General features: G+C 38.1%; 1 protein-coding gene across 1 annotated transcript; it reads right to left on the bottom strand.

Annotated features, from left to right (window-relative positions):
- Nucleotides 1–15,829: 15,829 nt before the first annotated feature.
- LOC147335656 (thialysine N-epsilon-acetyltransferase-like) lies at nucleotides 15,830–19,460 on the bottom strand. The gene is made up of 6 exons (XM_086280636.1): nucleotides 19,158–19,460; nucleotides 18,865–18,916; nucleotides 17,873–17,956; nucleotides 16,654–16,755; nucleotides 16,530–16,570; nucleotides 15,830–16,343 (listed from the first exon to the last, which is right to left on the bottom strand). The coding sequence occupies exons 1-6, from the start codon at nucleotides 19,218–19,220 to the stop codon at nucleotides 16,176–16,178; spliced, it is 510 nt and encodes a 169-aa protein (XP_086136762.1). The 5' UTR covers nucleotides 19,221–19,460; the 3' UTR covers nucleotides 15,830–16,175.
- Between the last annotated feature and the right edge of the window lie 4,070 nt (nucleotides 19,461–23,530).

The following is a 23,530-nucleotide window of genomic DNA, read 5'->3' as shown; positions in this document are numbered from 1 at the left end:
AAAGTAATGTACAAAACGAAGGAGAACGATGCTCATTTCACCCCACATCACCCTCCTTTGACTTGCATACTTCCTACAACTAAGGAGCACATGCTCAACTGTCTCCATAGCATTGCACCCATCACACAACCCAGTCGGATGTTTCCCCATCCTAAAAAGAGTACCATTTAAAAAGCAGTGGCCTGTTCGTATTCTACTCATAATAACCTCCTCCTGTCTCTTTAATCCGCTACTCCTCTTAGCTTCTATTTGCACCCTATATAAATGTCTCCCTTTTGTTTCATTATCCCATGCCATTTGCCAGAAATTCTTACTTTCTGTCCAAACTACACTTTTCCCCTTCAGATTTTGACAGTGGTGTCTGTACATCTATATTGACTATTTTAACAGCCGCTTTGGCCAACCTATCTGCTCTTTCATTACCCAAAATACCCACATGAGCCGGAGTCCACATTATTACTACATACTTATTTTGATCAGACAATCTATGATGAGCAAAAAGAACGTCATACAAAATCTGCTGATGGTAATTTGTGTTTCCTTGTTCAATACTTAATAATGCTGACAATGAATCACTACATATTAGTACTTTTGAGATTCTGCTGTCTTCCACCCATTCTAGAGCCAGCAGTATGGCATATAACAACTGCATATATACCCAGAAGATTTGACGTTCTTTTCGCAATCTTTATATTTAACTCCGGAATTACCGCTGCTACACAAGTTGCTTCAGTTTTAGGATCTTTTGACCCATCTGTATACACCTGTATGACCTTTAATATCCCTGCATCTGTCCACTGACAAAAAGGCGAAATTACTTAAACATGATTTATCGAGACAGAGAAATTAATGTATGATGACCCATCATGGCAGACAGAATCCGAGGGGTGACAGAATTTAGGACAGGACCCCTTTGAGTCTGTAAAGTGGTGGTGGTTATGAAGATGGAAACTGAAGCTTGGCTCTAACTGAGGTGTCTGTGAGGTGGTTTGCGAGAAAAGTACTAAGGTGGAAAGCAGAATGCACATTAACAATAAAACAACGGAATGAGGTTTTCAAAACATAAGGAACGGTAAAAGGGAATATTGGAGAAAATATTGTGAATTACTGGGTAAAAATACACCATTAGACAGGGTTTGGTTTACAATTAAACCAAAGTCCAATAATGCAAAAGGTTATCACTTCCCAGCAATGATAGATAATGAAAATATTACAATAGATAAATAAATATGAATTATTAGCAAAATCATTTGCAAAAGTGGATACTACAGAGAACTTTTATAATAAAGAAAAAGAAGGACGGGAAACAACATCACAGAAAAATATCAAAATACTTCACGATCAAGAAAATAATGAGGATATAATTAATGTACATTTTTCTTTTTTTGTGTTAAACAAGGCATTAAAGAAATCTGGAAAAACTATCCATGGTAAAGATCAAATCATTTTTTGCATACTAAACAATCTGAGTGATGTAAGTTAGGAAATATTGATAGTGTTATATAACAAGATATGGGAAGAAAGAAAACTACCAAATAAATGGAAAGAATAATTAAAAACATGCTACAGGTTATTGTGATTATTGCAGACAAATGTTCAATGTTCTTATTCCTCTATGAATAAAACGTCAAGAATTGCTCCTTGTGCTAGCTTCAGCTAGCTGTTTATTTTTTTACAGATTACTGCCTTACAGTTAATCTTAGAAAATCTGCCATCTGCCTAGTCCTTCAGGTGTTCTATGATTTGTTTTTATGCAAAAATGCCATGCTGTCACACTGTCTGGTCTTAAGAATCAGTTTGCATGGTTCAGTAGGTTTGCGTGGTGCGTTTAGATACACCTTGTAAACTCAGCAATCTTCAGTGATGAAGAAGGTCGTTGAGATATATTTATATTTCAGATTTTTCTTTATTAAAATAAATAACTTATGTTTTCTTCTATACGGGCACATTTATATATTTCAGGAATAACATATGCAAGTTGTTATCAACAAACTTCATATTCTTGATCATTCTTGAGCCGACATATTATACTTAAGTCATATCCATTATATATGACTTGGAATATAATTTGATGAAAGGAAATCTATTAAATTTTTATCAACAGGCCCCATAATATTCTCAGCGACCGTGGCTCAGGGGGTTGGGAAGCGCATCTGTAACCGGAAGGTCGCCGCTTCGATCCCTGGGCTCTCTGTCCTGGTTGTTGTGTCCTTGGGCAAGACACTTTACCCTACCAGAGGGGCCGATGGCGCAATATGGCAGCCTCGCTTCTGTCAGTCTGCCGCAGGGCAGCTTGCCTCCACCAGTGTGTGAATGTGAGAGCGAATGGGGGCTGTAGCTCAGGTGGCAGAGCAGGTCAGCCACTAATCTGAAGGTCGGTGGTTCGATCCCAGGCTGCATGCCAAATATCCTTGGGCAAGATACTAACCCCATGTTTGCCTACTGGTGGTGGTCAGAGGGCCCGGTGGCGCCGGTGTCCGGCAGCCTCGCCTCTGTCAGTGCGCCCCAGGGCAGCTGTGGCTACACTGTAGCTTGCTATCGCAAATGGGTGAATGACTGAATGTAGTGTAAAGCGCTTTGGGGTCCTTAATGACTAGAAAAGCGCTATACAAATGCAGGCCATTTACCAATGAATAGTGGCATTGAAAAGCGCTATATAAATCCAATCCATTATTATTATTATATAACAGGTTGCGGTGCTTTAGGGATCATTTGCAAATTCTAAGTAAAATCAATAGATACTAAAGTTATTCCTTTTTCCTTTTCCTAATAAATCATTAGTGTTGATTTGATATCCTGAGCTAAATCATCTCAGAATATCAAATAAAATAGCCATACTAGCCATACTTGCATGCCAAATCATAAAAAATGTATAAAAAAATAAATAAAATCGCAATTACCTATAAAGCAAGACATGTAATTTGTCTGATAAATTCTCCAAAAGGCAGATACTAGCAGATACAGGTATCCCCCTCCTGTTGGTCAAAGTCACTGCACCCCTGAACTTTAAACTAGTGAGTTAGAAAACGAAATCACATACAGTTGTCATGAAGGGAGATGTTCATTTAAATAGAATTGATGCATGTGGCTTCATTAAACAGATTTTTATATTAAACACATTTTTACACCTTGGTTTAAAAACAGTTTGGACCTCTACTGTACTTTGACACTTAATTACTAATTAGCAAATGTGTGCCTGTGCTTTTTCACTAAGCAGTCTATTGTGTTTTCTGTGTGTGTTTAATAAGCCATGAGCTGGTGTGGGTGACATTCAGTTGACAAATTGCACAAACTGCGCGCTGAATCATTTTACAGCAAAGAGTCTGCGAAATGATTCCATTAAGTCTTCCTGTAGAAACGGAAAAGTATCCCAGCCTCAATGTTTCTGGATTGTCCTTTGAATTTTAATTTTGATTAATAAAAAGGTTGAACACACAATACAGAAAGACTGAAAGCAACACAGGAATGTCTATAAGAGGAAAAGCACTGCAGCATAATATAGTATTAAAAGTATGTGCTGTAAGTGCTTTGGTCTGTAAGCCTGGAAAAGACCTAATGTCTTTATAAGGTTTAGCCCATTTGAAGTCAGGAAAGATAAAAATGCAGAATGTGTAAGTGAAAATCTAATGCTTCTCATTAAATTTAAAAGAACCTTGTAGTGGTGTTGAACAGTCTGACAGTAACGAATAAATGTAAAAATAGAATTTTACCACTCCCCTAATGCCCGTGTACAGCAGTCTGAGGGATCTTCCAGGAATGGTAATGCAGTTTTCCAGAGATCTGATTGATTAGTAGACAGTGATTTCATACCTGCTGATCTAACCATTCACAGCATAACCATGGCATGGTAATCATGGTTATCATAGCAATCTAAGAAGTGACCTTCATAGTACTGAAATTATGTGGATAAGATGAAATCCTGCTTCGTAGTACTGGGCAAACACCAGATATAACTTTTCCCTACTCTTTATGCCAGGTGTATTGATTTTAGTGTAACAAGAAATCCTAAACCAAAGCCAGCACAGAAAAAGTCCTCCAAACTTCTGCTCAGTGGTGATGGGAGAAAAGGTTTTGAAGGCAGAGAACTGAGAGAATGTGTTGTCACCCAGCACTGAAGATGAGAACACAAAATCCCATCTCTACAGTTTTTGTTCTGATGCTTTATTATGAATTGTATTTTCTATAAATAAGCACAATGTTTCCAACCTTTTGGAGCTACGGCACATATTTCACATTAGAAAAAAATCACACAGCACACCACCAAACAGAAAGGTCACAAAAAGCATATTGATAATTTTTCCCCGTGCACCAGGCATAGTGAAATTTGCTCAGTTTGTCCCCCTCGGATTCTGTCTGCCATGAATGGTTTAGCCCATTTGAAGTCAGGAAAGATACATTAATACTCTCTCAAGTTTTTCAGGCTTTATCATCACATGGTAGTGTGCCACAATAGGTTTTAAGGCATTTTCGGAAAGGAATGTTGGGGAGGATAGATTGCATGCCTGAATGCCCTCCATTATTTTCTGTCCTGCCCCTGAAAATCTGTCTGCTAGCTCCTGCAACATTCGGTCCAAACAAGGAAAGAATATCTCGCACCTAAACTGTTAAGTCTAATTGTTGAATGTTGCCATTGTGTTTCTTAAATTTGTACAGTCTTAGTTCAAGCAGTAGGATCAAAGCCATTCCTTTGGCTTTGACCACCTCTCCAACCACTCTGTGCTGGGGGAGGTTTTATTGTAGATACATCCTATCTGAAAGATCTGTTTCATTTGATGTAAGCTTCCTGGGTTTATGACCCTTTGGTCAGCAGGAGGTCTGACACACACACACACACACACACACACACACACACTCTTACTTAAATTACAGAAGTTCACACATCTTAGGACCATGTGGGTGTGGTTTTGTTCTGACGTGTTTTGTGTGAACTGTCTCCCAATAAAAGGTAGCAGGAGGAGGTCAGATCTGGAGGTCATTTTCGTGCTGGACACAGACGAGGCTTCCCTTGCGCTACTTTGCTTTTTCTTTGCCCCCCCAAAAAGTAATGTACAAAACGAAGGAGAACGATGCTCATTTCACCCCACATCACCCTCCTTTGACTTGCATACTTCCTACAACTAAGGAGCACATGCTCAACTGTCTCCATAGCATTGCACCCATCACACAACCCAGTCGGATGTTTCCCCATCCTAAAAAGAGTACCATTTAAAAAGCAGTGGCCTGTTCGTATTCTACTCATAATAACCTCCTCCTGTCTCTTTAATCCGCTACTCCTCTTAGCTTCTATTTGCACCCTATATAAATGTCTCCCTTTTGTTTCATTATCCCATGCCATTTGCCAGAAATTCTTACTTTCTGTCCAAACTACACTTTTCCCCTTCAGATTTTGACAGTGGTGTCTGTACATCTATATTGACTATTTTAACAGCTGCTTTGGCCAACCTATCTGCTCTTTCATTACCCAAAATACCCACATGAGCCGGAGTCCACATTATTACTACATACTTATTTTGATCAGACAATCTATGATGAGCAAAAAGAACGTCATACAAAATCTGCTGATGGTAATTTGTGTTTCCTTGTTCAATACTTAATAATGCTGACAATGAATCACTACATATTAGTACTTTTGAGATTCTGCTGTCTTCCACCCATTCTAGAGCCAGCAGTATGGCATATAACAACTGCATATATACCCAGAAGATTTGACGTTCTTTTCGCAATCTTTATATTTAACTCCGGAATTACCGCTGCTACACAAGTTGCTTCAGTTTTAGGATCTTTTGACCCATCTGTATACACCTGTATGACCTTTAATATCCCTGCATCTGTCCACTGACAAAAAGGCGAAATTACTTAAACATGATTTATCGAGACAGAGAAATTAATGTATGATGACCCATCATGGCAGACAGAATCCGAGGGGTGACAGAATTTAGGACAGGACCCCTTTGAGTCTGTAAAGTGGTGGTGGTTATGAAGATGGAAACTGAAGCTTGGCTCTAACTGAGGTGTCTGTGAGGTGGTTTGCGAGAAAAGTACTAAGGTGGAAAGCAGAATGCACATTAACAATAAAACAACGGAATGAGGTTTTCAAAACATAAGGAACGGTAAAAGGGAATATTGGAGAAAATATTGTGAATTACTGGGTAAAAATACACCATTAGACAGGGTTTGGTTTACAATTAAACCAAAGTCCAATAATGCAAAAGGTTATCACTTCCCAGCAATGATAGATAATGAAAATATTACAATAGATAAATAAATATGAATTATTAGCAAAATCATTTGCAAAAGTGGATACTACAGAGAACTTTTATAATAAAGAAAAAGAAGGATGGGAAACAACATCACAGAGAAATATCAAAATACTTCACGATCAAGAAAATAATGAGGATATAATTAATGTACATTTTTCTTTTTTTGTGTTAAACAAGGCATTAAAGAAATCTGGAAAAACTATCCATGGTAAAGATCAAATCATTTTTTGCATACTAAACAATCTGAGTGATGTAAGTTAGGAAATATTGATAGTGTTATATAACAAGATATGGGAAGAAAGAAAACTACCAAATAAATGGAAAGAATAATTAAAAACATGCTACAGGTTATTGTGATTATTGCAGACAAATGTTCAATGTTCTTATTCCTCTATGAATAAAACGTCAAGAATTGCTCCTTGTGCTAGCTTCAGCTAGCTGTTTATTTTTTTACAGATTACTGCCTTACAGTTAATCTTAGAAAATCTGCCATCTGCCTAGTCCTTCAGGTGTTCTATGATTTGTTTTTATGCAAAAATGCCATGCTGTCACACTGTCTGGTCTTAAGAATCAGTTTGCATGGTTCAGTAGGTTTGCGTGGTGCGTTTAGATACACCTTGTAAACTCAGCAATCTTCAGTGATGAAGAAGGTCGTTGAGATATATTTATATTTCAGATTTTTCTTTATTAAAATAAATAACTTATGTTTTCTTCTATACGGGCACATTTATATATTTCAGGAATAACATATGCAAGTTGTTATCAACAAACTTCATATTCTTGATCATTCTTGAGCCGACATATTATACTTAAGTCATATCCATTATATATGACTTGGAATATAATTTGATGAAAGGAAATCTATTAAATTTTTATCAACAGGCCCCATAATATTCTCAGCGACCGTGGCTCAGGGGGTTGGGAAGCGCATCTGTAACCGGAAGGTCGCCGCTTCGATCCCTGGGCTCTCTGTCCTGGTTGTTGTGTCCTTGGGCAAGACACTTTACCCTACCAGAGGGGCCGATGGCGCAATATGGCAGCCTCGCTTCTGTCAGTCTGCCGCAGGGCAGCTTGCCTCCACCAGTGTGTGAATGTGAGAGCGAATGGGGGCTGTAGCTCAGGTGGCAGAGCAGGTCAGCCACTAATCTGAAGGTCGGTGGTTCGATCCCAGGCTGCATGCCAAATATCCTTGGGCAAGATACTAACCCCATGTTTGCCTACTGGTGGTGGTCAGAGGGCCCGGTGGCGCCGGTGTCCGGCAGCCTCGCCTCTGTCAGTGCGCCCCAGGGCAGCTGTGGCTACACTGTAGCTTGCTATCGCAAATGGGTGAATGACTGAATGTAGTGTAAAGCGCTTTGGGGTCCTTAATGACTAGAAAAGCGCTATACAAATGCAGGCCATTTACCAATGAATAGTGGCATTGAAAAGCGCTATATAAATCCAATCCATTATTATTATTATATAACAGGTTGCGGTGCTTTAGGGATCATTTGCAAATTCTAAGTAAAATCAATAGATACTAAAGTTATTCCTTTTTCCTTTTCCTAATAAATCATTAGTGTTGATTTGATATCCTGAGCTAAATCATCTCAGAATATCAAATAAAATAGCCATACTAGCCATACTTGCATGCCAAATCATAAAAAATGTATAAAAAAATAAATAAAATCGCAATTACCTATAAAGCAAGACATGTAATTTGTCTGATAAATTCTCCAAAAGGCAGATACTAGCAGATACAGGTATCCCCCTCCTGTTGGTCAAAGTCACTGCACCCCTGAACTTTAAACTAGTGAGTTAGAAAACGAAATCACATACAGTTGTCATGAAGGGAGATGTTCATTTAAATAGAATTGATGCATGTGGCTTCATTAAACAGATTTTTATATTAAACACATTTTTACACCTTGGTTTAAAAACAGTTTGGACCTCTACTGTACTTTGACACTTAATTACTAATTAGCAAATGTGTGCCTGTGCTTTTTCACTAAGCAGTCTATTGTGTTTTCTGTGTGTGTTTAATAAGCCATGAGCTGGTGTGGGTGACATTCAGTTGACAAATTGCACAAACTGCGCGCTGAATCATTTTACAGCAAAGAGTCTGCGAAATGATTCCATTAAGTCTTCCTGTAGAAACGGAAAAGTATCCCAGCCTCAATGTTTCTGGATTGTCCTTTGAATTTTAATTTTGATTAATAAAAAGGTTGAACACACAATACAGAAAGACTGAAAGCAACACAGGAATGTCTATAAGAGGAAAAGCACTGCAGCATAATATAGTATTAAAAGTATGTGCTGTAAGTGCTTTGGTCTGTAAGCCTGGAAAAGACCTAATGTCTTTATAAGGTTTAGCCCATTTGAAGTCAGGAAAGATAAAAATGCAGAATGTGTAAGTGAAAATCTAATGCTTCTCATTAAATTTAAAAGAACCTTGTAGTGGTGTTGAACAGTCTGACAGTAACGAATAAATGTAAAAATAGAATTTTACCACTCCCCTAATGCCCGTGTACAGCAGTCTGAGGGATCTTCCAGGAATGGTAATGCAGTTTTCCAGAGATCTGATTGATTAGTAGACAGTGATTTCATACCTGCTGATCTAACCATTCACAGCATAACCATGGCATGGTAATCATGGTTATCATAGCAATCTAAGAAGTGACCTTCATAGTACTGAAATTATGTGGATAAGATGAAATCCTGCTTCGTAGTACTGGGCAAACACCAGATATAACTTTTCCCTACTCTTTATGCCAGGTGTATTGATTTTAGTGTAACAAGAAATCCTAAACCAAAGCCAGCACAGAAAAAGTCCTCCAAACTTCTGCTCAGTGGTGATGGGAGAAAAGGTTTTGAAGGCAGAGAACTGAGAGAATGTGTTGTCACCCAGCACTGAAGATGAGAACACAAAATCCCATCTCTACAGTTTTTGTTCTGATGCTTTATTATGAATTGTATTTTCTATAAATAAGCACAATGTTTCCAACCTTTTGGAGCCACGGCACATATTTCACATTAGAAAAAAATCACACAGCACACCACCAAACAGAAAGGTCACAAAAAGCATATTGATAATTTTTCCCCGTGCACCAGGCATAGTGAAATTTGCTCAGTTTGTCCCCCTCGGATTCTGTCTGCCATGAATGGTTTAGCCCATTTGAAGTCAGGAAAGATACATTAATACTCTCTCAAGTTTTTCAGGCTTTATCATCACATGGTAGTGTGCCACAATAGGTTTTAAGGCATTTTCGGAAAGGAATGTTGGGGAGGATAGATTGCATGCCTGAATGCCCTCCATTATTTTCTGTCCTGCCCCTGAAAATCTGTCTGCTAGCTCCTGCAACATTCGGTCCAAACAAGGAAAGAATATCTCGCACCTAAACTGTTAAGTCTAATTGTTGAATGTTGCCATTGTGTTTCTTAAATTTGTACAGTCTTAGTTCAAGCAGTAGGATCAAAGCCATTCCTTTGGCTTTGACCACCTCTCCAACCACTCTGTGCTGGGGGAGGTTTTATTGTAGATACATCCTATCTGAAAGATCTGTTTCATTTGATGTAAGCTTCCTGGGTTTATGACCCTTTGGTCAGCAGGAGGTCTGACACACACACACACACACACACACACACACACACACACTCTTACTTAAATTACAGAAGTTCACACATCTTAGGACCATGTGGGTGTGGTTTTGTTCTGACGTGTTTTGTGTGAACTGTCTCCCAATAAAAGGTAGCAGGAGGAGGTCAGATCTGGAGGTCATTTTCGTGCTGGACACAGACGAGGCTTCCCTTGCGCTACTTTGCTTTTTCTTTGCCCCCCCAAAAAGTAATGTACAAAACGAAGGAGAACGATGCTCATTTCACCCCACATCACCCTCCTTTGACTTGCATACTTCCTACAACTAAGGAGCACATGCTCAACTGTCTCCATAGCATTGCACCCATCACACAACCCAGTCGGATGTTTCCCCATCCTAAAAAGAGTACCATTTAAAAAGCAGTGGCCTGTTCGTATTCTACTCATAATAACCTCCTCCTGTCTCTTTAATCCGCTACTCCTCTTAGCTTCTATTTGCACCCTATATAAATGTCTCCCTTTTGTTTCATTATCCCATGCCATTTGCCAGAAATTCTTACTTTCTGTCCAAACTACACTTTTCCCCTTCAGATTTTGACAGTGGTGTCTGTACATCTATATTGACTATTTTAACAGCTGCTTTGGCCAACCTATCTGCTCTTTCATTACCCAAAATACCCACATGAGCCGGAGTCCACATTATTACTACATACTTATTTTGATCAGACAATCTATGATGAGCAAAAAGAACGTCATACAAAATCTGCTGATGGTAATTTGTGTTTCCTTGTTCAATACTTAATAATGCTGACAATGAATCACTACATATTAGTACTTTTGAGATTCTGCTGTCTTCCACCCATTCTAGAGCCAGCAGTATGGCATATAACAACTGCATATATACCCAGAAGATTTGACGTTCTTTTCGCAATCTTTATATTTAACTCCGGAATTACCGCTGCTACACAAGTTGCTTCAGTTTTAGGATCTTTTGACCCATCTGTATACACCTGTATGACCTTTAATATCCCTGCATCTGTCCACTGACAAAAAGGCGAAATTACTTAAACATGATTTATCGAGACAGAGAAATTAATGTATGATGACCCATCATGGCAGACAGAATCCGAGGGGTGACAGAATTTAGGACAGGACCCCTTTGAGTCTGTAAAGTGGTGGTGGTTATGAAGATGGAAACTGAAGCTTGGCTCTAACTGAGGTGTCTGTGAGGTGGTTTGCGAGAAAAGTACTAAGGTGGAAAGCAGAATGCACATTAACAATAAAACAACGGAATGAGGTTTTCAAAACATAAGGAACGGTAAAAGGGAATATTGGAGAAAATATTGTGAATTACTGGGTAAAAATACACCATTAGACAGGGTTTGGTTTACAATTAAACCAAAGTCCAATAATGCAAAAGGTTATCACTTCCCAGCAATGATAGATAATGAAAATATTACAATAGATAAATAAATATGAATTATTAGCAAAATCATTTGCAAAAGTGGATACTACAGAGAACTTTTATAATAAAGAAAAAGAAGGACGGGAAACAACATCACAGAAAAATATCAAAATACTTCACGATCAAGAAAATAATGAGGATATAATTAATGTACATTTTTCTTTTTTTGTGTTAAACAAGGCATTAAAGAAATCTGGAAAAACTATCCATGGTAAAGATCAAATCATTTTTTGCATACTAAACAATCTGAGTGATGTAAGTTAGGAAATATTGATAGTGTTATATAACAAGATATGGGAAGAAAGAAAACTACCAAATAAATGGAAAGAATAATTAAAAACATGCTACAGGTTATTGTGATTATTGCAGACAAATGTTCAATGTTCTTATTCCTCTATGAATAAAACGTCAAGAATTGCTCCTTGTGCTAGCTTCAGCTAGCTGTTTATTTTTTTACAGATTACTGCCTTACAGTTAATCTTAGAAAATCTGCCATCTGCCTAGTCCTTCAGGTGTTCTATGATTTGTTTTTATGCAAAAATGCCATGCTGTCACACTGTCTGGTCTTAAGAATCAGTTTGCATGGTTCAGTAGGTTTGCGTGGTGCGTTTAGATACACCTTGTAAACTCAGCAATCTTCAGTGATGAAGAAGGTCGTTGAGATATATTTATATTTCAGATTTTTCTTTATTAAAATAAATAACTTGTTATGTTTTCTTCTATACGGGCACATTTATATATTTCAGGAATAACATATGCAAGTTGTTATCAACAAACTTCATATTCTTGATCATTCTTGAGCCGACATATTATACTTAAGTCATATCCATTATATATGACTTGGAATATAATTTGATGAAAGGAAATCTATTAAATTTTTATCAACAGGCCCCATAATATTCTCAGCGACCGTGGCTCAGGGGGTTGGGAAGCGCATCTGTAACCGGAAGGTCGCCGCTTCGATCCCTGGGCTCTCTGTCCTGGTTGTTGTGTCCTTGGGCAAGACACTTTACCCTACCAGAGGGGCCGATGGCGCAATATGGCAGCCTCGCTTCTGTCAGTCTGCCGCAGGGCAGCTTGCCTCCACCAGTGTGTGAATGTGAGAGCGAATGGGGGCTGTAGCTCAGGTGGCAGAGCAGGTCAGCCACTAATCTGAAGGTCGGTGGTTCGATCCCAGGCTGCATGCCAAATGTCCTTGGGCAAGATACTAACCCCATGTTTGCCTACTGGTGGTGGTCAGAGGGCCCGGTGGCGCCGGTGTCCGGCAGCCTCGCCTCTGTCAGTGCGCCCCAGGGCAGCTGTGGCTACACTGTAGCTTGCTATCGCAAATGGGTGAATGACTGAATGTAGTGTAAAGCGCTTTGGGGTCCTTAATGACTAGAAAAGCGCTATACAAATGCAGGCCATTTACCAATGAATAGTGGCATTGAAAAGCGCTATATAAATCCAATCCATTATTATTATATAACAGGTTGCGGTGCTTTAGGGATCATTTGCAAATTCTAAGTAAAATCAATAGATACTAAAGTTATTCCTTTTTCCTTTTCCTAATAAATCATTAGTGTTGATTTGATATCCTGAGCTAAATCATCTCAGAATATCAAATAAAATAGCCATACTAGCCATACTTGCATGCCAAATCATAAAAAATGTATAAAAAAATAAATAAAATCGCAATTACCTATAAAGCAAGACATGTAATTTGTCTGATAAATTCTCCAAAAGGCAGATACTAGCAGATACAGGTATCCCCCTCCTGTTGGTCAAAGTCACTGCACCCCTGAACTTTAAACTAGTGAGTTAGAAAACGAAATCACATACAGTTGTCATGAAGGGAGATGTTCATTTAAATAGAATTGATGCATGTGGCTTCATTAAACAGATTTTTATATTAAACACATTTTTACACCTTGGTTTAAAAACAGTTTGGACCTCTACTGTACTTTGACACTTAATTACTAATTAGCAAATGTGTGCCTGTGCTTTTTCACTAAGCAGTCTATTGTGTTTTCTGTGTGTGTTTAATAAGCCATGAGCTGGTGTGGGTGACATTCAGTTGACAAATTGCACAAACTGCGCGCTGAATCATTTTACAGCAAAGAGTCTGCGAAATGATTCCATTAAGTCTTCCTGTAGAAACGGAAAAGTATCCCAGCCTCAATGTTTCTGGATTGTCCTTTGAATTTTAATTTTGATTAATAAAAAGGTTGAACACACAATACAGAAAGACTGAAAGCAACACAGGAATGTCTATAAGAGGAAAAGCACTGCAGCATAATATAGTATTAAAAGTATGTGCTGTAAGTGCTTTGGTCTGTAAGCCTGGAAAAGACCTAATGTCTTTATAAGGTTTAGCCCATTTGAAGTCAGGAAAGATAAAAATGCAGAATGTGTAAGTGAAAATCTAATGCTTCTCATTAAATTTAAAAGAACCTTGTAGTGGTGTTGAACAGTCTGACAGTAACGAATAAATGTAAAAATAGAATTTTACCACTCCCCTAATGCCCGTGTACAGCAGTCTGAGGGATCTTCCAGGAATGGTAATGCAGTTTTCCAGAGATCTGATTGATTAGTAGACAGTGATTTCATACCTGCTGATCTAACCATTCACAGCATAACCATGGCATGGTAATCATGGTTATCATAGCAATCTAAGAAGTGACCTTCATAGTACTGAAATTATGTGGATAAGATGAAATCCTGCTTCGTAGTACTGGGCAAACACCAGATATAACTTTTCCCTACTCTTTATGCCAGGTGTATTGATTTTAGTGTAACAAGAAATCCTAAACCAAAGCCAGCACAGAAAAAGTCCTCCAAACTTCTGCTCAGTGGTGATGGGAGAAAAGGTTTTGAAGGCAGAGAACTGAGAGAATGTGTTGTCACCCAGCACTGAAGATGAGAACACAAAATCCCATCTCTACAGTTTTTGTTCTGATGCTTTATTATGAATTGTATTTTCTATAAATAAGCACAATGTTTCCAACCTTTTGGAGCCACGGCACATATTTCACATTAGAAAAAAAAAAAAAAAAAAAAATCACACAGCACACCACCAAACAGAAAGGTCACAAAAAGCATATTGATAATTTTTCCCCGTGCACCAGGCATAGTGAAATTTGCTCAGTTTGTCCCCCTCGGATTCTGTCTGCCATGAATGGTTTAGCCCATTTGAAGTCAGGAAAGATACATTAATACGCTCTCAAGTTTTTCAGGCTTTATCATCACATGGTAGTGTGCCACAATAGGTTTTAAGGCATTTTCGGAAAGGAATGTTGGGGAGGATAGATTGCATGCCTGAATGCCCTCCATTATTTTCTGTCCTGCCCCTGAAAATCTGTCTGCTAGCTCCTGCAACATTCGGTCCAAACAAGGAAAGAATATCTCGCACCTAAACTGTTAAGTCTAATTGTTGAATGTTGCCATTGTGTTTCTTAAATTTGTACAGTCTTAGTTCAAGCAGTAGGATCAAAGCCATTCCTTTGGCTTTGACCACCTCTCCAACCACTCTGTGCTGGGGGAGGTTTTATTGTAGATACATCCTATCTGAAAGTTCTGTTTCATTTGATGTAAGCTTCCTGGGTTTATGACCCTTTGGTCAGCAGGAGGTCTGACACACACACACACACACACACACACACACACACACACACACACACACACACACACACACACACACACAGGTCTACAATACTTTTCCTGGTGTCCTTCGAAAGCTCTTTGGTCTTGGCCATGGCGGAGTTTGGAGTCTGACTGTTTGAGGCTGTGGACAGGTGTCTTTTATACAGATGATGAGTTCAAACAGGTGCCATTCATACAGGTAACGAGTGGGGGACAGAAAAGCTTCTTACAGAAGACGTTACAGGTCTGTGAGAGCCAGAGATTTTCCATGTTTGAGGTGACCAAATACTTATTTTCCACCCTGATTTACCAATAAATTCTTTACAAATCCTACCATGTGAATTCATGGATTTTTTTTCACATTCTGTCTCTCACAGTTGAAGTGTACCTCTGGTGCAAATTACTGACCTCTGTCATCATTTTAAGTGGGGGAACTTGCACAATTGGTGGCTGACTAAATACTTTTTTGCCCCACTGTATGTGCGCAAACACTTGATTATTTAATGATTATTTCTTTTATCTCATCATGTGCAATAACTACGGATGATGGACACAGAAACAGGACTGTGTTGAGTTGTTCATACCATTCAGGTTCACATTGATTTGATGTCTGGAAGGTTTTCAATGACATTAAGTAACTCCTCTAAATGTGTTAAACAAAAGGCAGCGAGCCTGTTTTGAATATATAGAGAGTAGAAAATAGAGATATTTGTATTACAATATTTAGAGTGAAAGTAAAATATTGTCAGAAAAATAATCAAGTACAGACACCTGAAAATTCTACTTAGGTACAATAATAAAATATTTCTACTTGATTACTTACCACCACTCACAGCCACTAAATATTGGAAGATACTGTCTGAATTATGTGTCTTATTTGTATCATAACACAAAAAAATGATCAGGAGAAATTTATATAATTAGCTTTATTCTAGTTATACACTTTAATGTAAAAATCCTCTCAGGACTGGAACATCCTCTGCCTGAGAGCCAAAATGTAACTGTAAATAAATTGGAAAACTAATTTTATGTCATTTTTGTGTATACAGACATATCTATCATATCATAACTATGTTTACATTTTTAAATGTATGTTTCACAATAAGCCTATGTGCACAGACCTTCAGAAAGCCTGTGTAGTCGTAGGGCCTTCATGTTGTCCGATTTTGGAAATGAGCCACTGAGTGTTGCTCCATCCTTGCAGTGCGTGGGCTGACCTTATGGCTACAAAGGTCACAAGGTCATGATGGATGGGTTAAAGTTGAGCCAGGTGCTCCAGCGCCTCCCCCTCGCAGCGCATGCAGTGGTAGCCCATGGAAGCAGTGATATCGAAGCAGCCCTGGCTGAGGTAAAAGTCCATAGATGGTTTGTTCCAGTCCAGGACGGTGAAGTTGAGCTGGTGGCAACCAGCAGCCAGAGCCAGCTACAGGAGAGCAAAAACAAGAAGAAATGACTGCTGAGTTGAGATACAGCATGGAGGGTTCTTTTTTCTGCTACCTCTGAGACACTGTTTAGTACTTTTTGCTCACAAATACTGAAAACAGGATATTCCTATCAAGGTTTATCTTCTTTAGGTTTATCTTCTCCATTATACACATATTTCACTCACCTGTGCCGCCTTGTTTATTAGTGCTTTGCCAACGCCTTTCCCTGAAAGGCAGATCATGTGCATTACTTGAGATTTTCTGCAAATACAGTGATGATGAGACATCTTCTCAGAGGCTGTACTGTACCTCTGAACTCAGGCATCACATACAGGTCCTCCATATAAATGGCTCTGCCTGACCAGGAGCTGTAGGAATAGAAGTAAAGTGCATAGCCAATCTTTGTGTGCCCTGAAAGAGGAAAAATATCAGTCTGAGCTAGCTTACAGTTAACATATTTGTTTTGTCGTTCCTTCCCACTGAGTTAATGACTCTGAATATTTAGCACAATGATTATTAATGGCATAATGCTTTACTTTACACTGTAAACACATTCCTTTACATCAGTGAAAAAATTATACGATTTGTGGTGCTGCTCACAGTTAATGTGCAGCAAACTTTATAAATAAAACCTCACATTTCCCAGTGGTGAGGCTGGTTAGGTCATTTTAACCACTATTACTTTTTTGGTTTTGGTTTCTTGGAGGCAGCAGAACATCAGGAGTCATGTTGCTGGTGCCCAGGGACACTATGCAATATATTCAGTTTTAGAAGTTATATTCATTGTTAACTGTAGCCTGGCTCAAAGTGTTAATGCTGTCTTATTTTAATAAACAACACTGTCATATGCAAAACCAGCGTGGCACTAAGGGTGGAAAGAGATCATTTTCAGGCTGGCACATGCCATCCCTCTAGATCCGCCCCTGCTAGTGACTTGATGAATCTGATGATTCTGAGTCCAGAACAATTTAGCTGCTAACTTCTCTGCTGATTGGTTCTGGACAGTTCGTGGATTTATTGAGTTTTTCTAGCAGCTGATGAGAGCGGAGCACGACATTAATGAGGTCCAGGACATAAGTAGCTACATCTCAGTATAGACTCTGATATTTGAAGTCAGCAGATAGTGGACAGCAGTGACTGTGTGGAAAAACACCTGTGTCATGGGAGGAAAAAGCACAGCTGGGCAGCAGAGAGTAAGTAAGCAAATAAGAAGTGTTTATGTAGGTAGACTGATGTACAATAGAAAGTACTTTGGCAATAAAACTTACTTGCAAAAAACTAAAAAGGAGGGTTACAACACTTTTGTACCCTGTTTAGGTTTTATAATGGTTTATTAAGGTTTACAGAATAATAAATTTGCTTGCAAGAACATGAGCATAAAAAAACAAGAGAAAGGTGACTGTTTCCTATGTTTCTTATTGTCTTTCCCCGACAAGCAACAAAGACTTTGTGCTCACTCTGACCTACAGGCATAGTTAGTATCAGTGTAGTGAAAACAGTGTGTAAAAACTGAGTGTAACATGATCACCTTCTTTGGTTTTGTGCTGTTCTGGCACCTCAGCGATGATCCCATGAAACAACGGGTTATTGGAAAAGCCATCTTGCTCCAAGTCTGAAATGAAATTACAGACATAAACATCCATCCATCTATTCTCTTTCACTTATCCTTGGATGGAGCCTATCCCAGCTACCATAGACAAATAAAGTTTTTTTTTTTTTACCCTAATTTTAAGGTCACACATTACGGAGTGTTTGTAAACGGGTGTTTTGAACAGAAGAAAGAGGCCAATGACACTTAGTGGTGGAATGAAGAATTGCAAGAAAGTGTTGAAAGAGAAGGATGGGTGTTGGGAAGATGGAAGGAACAGTTTGAGGAAATGATGAATGAAGAAAATGAGAGAGAGGAGGACAGGTGGTGAAATAAGTGTAAAGAGGAAGCGAGGGCAGCTATGCAGACGATGAAAAGTGGGAATGTGGTTGGTTCAGAATACATGAACTATTTTCAAAAAGGAGAGAAGTAATGTTCTTAGTTTTATTATATGCTTCTTTGGTACTAGCCTGATGTAGCTTTGATGTCAGTGTTTCTTGAGTCTCTGGGTGTCTATGAGAACGAGAGCAAACTGCTCTTAAAATGATGCTGTCTTTTTATTATAATTATTTTCCTACTTTGCTGTAATTATTATCCTACATCTGGCCTTTGGCATATGTTCTCGATACAATTGGAAAAATAATAAAACTAAGACTGAAAATAATAAATAACCAACAAAAACTAAACATTTTCAAAAAGTAAAAACTAAAGTGAAATATGAAACTCCACCCCGGAAACTAAACTGAACTAAAAACAAAAAGTCAAAATTGAAAGAAATACTGTATATAAAATTTAAAAAACCAAAAAAACTACAGTAACTTGGCTCTGAACCTCTTTTGGGATATCACCTTGGATTTAATATGTTTATGAAGAGTATAAAATAATACATTTACAGTTAAGGCAAAAACCTGAGACATCACTACAAACACTACCTTTCTGGGTCACTTTCACATGCTCTGCCAGGTTTTCATACTCTGCCAGTTCCTGGAGAAAATCATAAATAGCATCAGCTGCCATCATTTATCAGGACATGCTAACATCACTGTTCCTCAGCCGACAGTAAAAAGTTTATTAACCTGTTTGCACTGAAACTGTAGAGCACCGCGAGCACAGTTTATCCGATAATATCTCACTAATCTAATGATAACAGCAACATTGTGGTTTTGAAAAATTGCATGAATCGCACACACAGCTGGACTGCATGAGCGTCCACATGTGTGCTCACCATGATCATCCGCGCGATGTCTTTGCAGTCGTCCAGGTTTGCCGTGCGGAGGGAGAAAGCCATGTCAAGTGGATTTGATGAGGTTTTGTTCCAGTCTGTTAGAGGACAGACTGTGAGAAGTAGACAAGCTCGAAATTATTGATACTTCAGTTTGCTTTGCTCCTCTGAGTCCAGTGTGTTACTTCAGTTTCAACAAACAGCAGACATGTCCTGGAACCACTTTGCCCTGCTCCTCCTGCTCTGCAGCTGGACACACTCATGTAGGCTGGAGTGTGTGCCACTGAAAAATCTGATATCGATCCAACACCACGCAAATACAGGACCAGACAGAGAGAAGTGTGTCATGACTGATAAAGCAAATGCCATCATCAGAACACTTTATATAACCTACTTCCATACTACTCTCAGCAGTGTCCCTGAGTGAATTTTAAACTGACTCTGAAAGAATGGAAGAGCAGATCAGAAATATAAAGGGATATTTTAACAAAGGGCATTCACTTGGGGCGTCATGTTATGGAAAATGAATAAATACTGAACCTAATAAAGAATATCTCACTGCTGAGAGTAAACCTGGAACACAAAATAAGGTCAGTTCATTCAGCTGTACAATCTCAATTTTTCAGAAAATCAAATATTATATTTCCCTCTGGTTTTCTTTCTGAAAAGTTTTTTAGCTAATAAATCTAATTAAGCTTCTAAACATTACATATTTTCATCGATTTTTTTCAACAATGCATTTTTTTATTTCCATTTTACATATGATCGAAGACTTTTGAAAATAATAAAAAGGGTAAATTTGCAGGTTCGTTAGAACAAACTGTTGAGTGAATGTCCCACTCTGCATCTGTTGAAAAAAACAAACTATAAAGTGCTAAATAATGTGCCATAGTAAGATAACTGTAATCCCAGAAGCTAAAGTGGTCGTGATGAAGAGTTATATTAACCAGGCTTCAGTGTTTTTTATTACTGATATGAATATAATTTGTTTCCTCTCTGACTCCAGAAGAGAAAGAAGTTTATTTGAAATGTTAGACATATGTTGAATACAAAAACAAATCAAAAGATCCAGGAGGAAATGTAGCTTCAAATATAAGTCAAACAGAATAAATTCACTGACGTGTGCTGGTCAATATTCATCTGATGTGTTGCCTTGTTTTTGTTAGCTTAATACACATCTGTTGAACTCATCCACAAACAAATGTTTGAAATTTCGCTGATTCTTTGGTATCCATCCAAAATTCGACAGTCCAGTCAAGACTGGCAGCCCAAAGTCCAGCTTGTTATTAACTCCTTTCAGTCTAAGGAACTGGAGACCAAAGGTAGTGACCGCTGTCACAGTTCCAGGTGATCCAGAGGTCATTATAATTCAGAGAAACTGGTCAAGCAAATAACCTGTTATATCAGTTAATACAAATACACAGTACACAGCAGTACGGTGGGAATTTTTATCTCTGCTTTGAAAGTCAAAATAATAACCAGTCAAAGATCCCTCTTTTTTCAAAAACAAACAACCAAAGTTTGACACACAAGTTTAGATAAAGAAGCATCATTATATGAAAAAATAAAATATAATTTTAGTCTAACAGTGATTTTAGTGAAACGAGTTTGTTTCATGGACATGGACTTTGACCACCAAACATTGAGCCACTCTACCATGATAACAAGTGCTGACATCTCCTGACTAGAGGTGCAAAATATTTTTTTTTCAATTTTTGTAACTTTATGTAGCCAAAGGACTTAACCCATCTACTTTATTTACCATCAGAGTGCAAATTAAACAGTTCTTTACGTGGTGAGGAGGATGAACTTGTTTCAAGAATTTAACGTGTTTAAAGTTTTACTGCTGCCAATGCTGAAAGTGTCACTGGCTCATCACACTGTGTGCTATCCGCCTAGCTGAACTGGTTTAAAAGTAGCATGGCAACTGCTTATTTATAGGAACTACAATTCATAATATAGTATCAAAACAAAAACTGTAGAAATTGGATTTTGTGTTGTCATCTTCAGTGCAGGGGGATGAGTACAACACATTCTCTCAGGTCTCCGTCTTAAAAACTTTTCTCCCGTCACCACTGAGCAGACGTTTCCTCACAGACTCATTGGAGGACTTCTTCTGTGCTTTTGGTTGAGGATTCCTTGTCATGCTAAAATTACTCCTCAGTGGCGCTTGAGCAACCTGGACCTTGGTGTCACTGAGATGTTGTTCTGCTGTGTTGTTAAAATTACTTAAAAGTTAGACAGCTCTTCCCTGCTCCGGGTTTTATCACCTTCCTCAGGTAGCCATCCTCCTCTCAGTCTTAGAGTTACATTTACAATGGACCTGTGTTGGATATTATAGTCACTGAGACAGTGACCATCCGTCAGCTCCCTGCCTTCATAAATAATTCTCTGTTGATCTGAAACAGACATAAACTAAAAGTTAAAATCAGGCACCAAAAGTCAAGAAAGGCTAATAATTTCTAAAAACTGAAAATACTTTTTCATTTACAATTTGTAAAAAAACATCAAAAAAACCAAACAAAAAACATCTACTTGCAATTATGTGACCTGTGTATTTGGTGTTCGCCCAGAGGCCTGTACTACGAAGCAGGATTTCATCTTATCCACGTAACTTTCTATGCTATAAAGCTCAGTCGCTTCTCGGATTGCCATGGTAACCATGGTTACCATGCTAGGGTCTTGCTGTGAATGGTTAGATCAGCAGGTATGAAATCACTGCCCGGTGACCAATCAGATCTCTGGAAAACTCCATCACCATTCCTGGAAGATCTCTTTTTTTCTATCAGATATCCTGAGTTGATTCAGCTCAGGATATCTGATGAATACTGAGGATTTATAAGGAAAGAGAAAATGTAATGACTTTAGTCTCTACTGATTTCACCTAAAAAACCTGCAAATGATCCTTAAAGCACTGCCACATGTTAAATGACAATATTGTGGGGTCTGTTGATAATTATATTCAAAGTTATATATAATGGATGTGACTTAAGTATCATATCTCAGCTCAAGAATGATCAAGAATATGAAGTTTGTTCATAACAACTTGCATATGTAATTCCTGAAATATATAAATACGCCTGTATAGACCTGCGTGCTGTAAAGAACAAGAAATTCATAACAGGTTATTTATTTTAATACAGGAAAATCCGAAATATAAATATATCTCAACGACCTGTCCTTCTTCAACACTGGGGTAGATTGCTGAGCTTGCAACTAAACGCACAACGTAAACCTACTGAACCACTGAACCGTGCAAACTGATTAGAGCAGACTGTGTGAAAGCAGGGCGCTTTTGCATAAAAAAAAAATATCATGTAACACCTGAAGGAGTGAGTGGATAGCAGTTTTTCTAACACTATGTGTAAGGCAGTAATCTGTAACTGTTGAATGACCGTTTTAATCACAATCATGCAGTGTATTAGTAGCGATTTCAGGCCTACCGGGGGGGACTCCTTCTTTCTCCTTTATTCGAAGCTTTAAACTCTCAACAGTATCATCGCACTCCACTTCAAGCTCAAATCTCAATCCCTTTTCCGTTATGACCGTAACCGTGAGCGGCATTTTCGCGACACTTCTTTCAGACCTTGTACTTTAAGTTTCCAATAATGGAAACTATCGTTCGAGTGGCCCTGTGTACAAAATTTGACGCGCTTCTTCTTCTTCTGTTTTTTTTTTTAAATTAAACTTTTAGGTGTATTACCGCCACCTTCTAGAGTGGCGTATGGATCAGAAACTACAGTACCGCCATTATATTCATTCACAAGTTTAAAAATAACAAAAACTATAAACATTGAGAAATAATTTCCTTATCGTTAAATTATTCTTGTTCTATAAGAATATAGCACATATATGAATATGTGCTCCATTTCTGTGCAATAATCACAATAACCTGTTGCACATTTGTTAATTATTCTTTCCATTTCTTTGGTAGTTCTCCTTCTTCCCACATCTTGTAATAGACTCTATCAATATTTCCTAACTTGCATCACTCAGATTATTTAAGCATGCAATAACTGATTTGATCTGTACCATGGATGTTTTTTCCCAGATTTCTTTAATGCCTTGTTTAATTCAAAAAAGAAAAATTTATATGAATTACATCCTCATTATTTTCTTAATCATGAAGTATTTTGATATTTCTCTGTAATGTTGTTTCCCATCCTCTTTTTTCTTTGTCATAAAAGTTGTCTGTACTATCCACCTTTGCAAATGGTTTTGCTAATAATTCAGATTTATTTATCTAATTTTTATCATTATCTATTATTGCTGGGAAGTAATAATCTTTTGAATTACCAGACTTAGGTTTAATTGTACACTGAACCCTGTCTAATGGTGTATTTTTACCCAGTAATTCACAGTATTTTCTCCAATAA

This window comes from Aulonocara sp. 'chitande type north' Nkhata Bay, linkage group LG3 (genome assembly GCF_057382095.1).
Source record: "Aulonocara sp. 'chitande type north' Nkhata Bay isolate Kocher_YH1m ecotype deep benthic linkage group LG3, A_spYH_male_GT1.1, whole genome shotgun sequence".
Lineage (NCBI taxonomy): Eukaryota > Metazoa > Chordata > Actinopteri > Cichliformes > Cichlidae > Aulonocara > Aulonocara sp. 'chitande type north' Nkhata Bay.
Note: the sequence above shows the minus strand (reverse complement) of the source record. Positions and strands in the feature narration are given on the sequence as shown.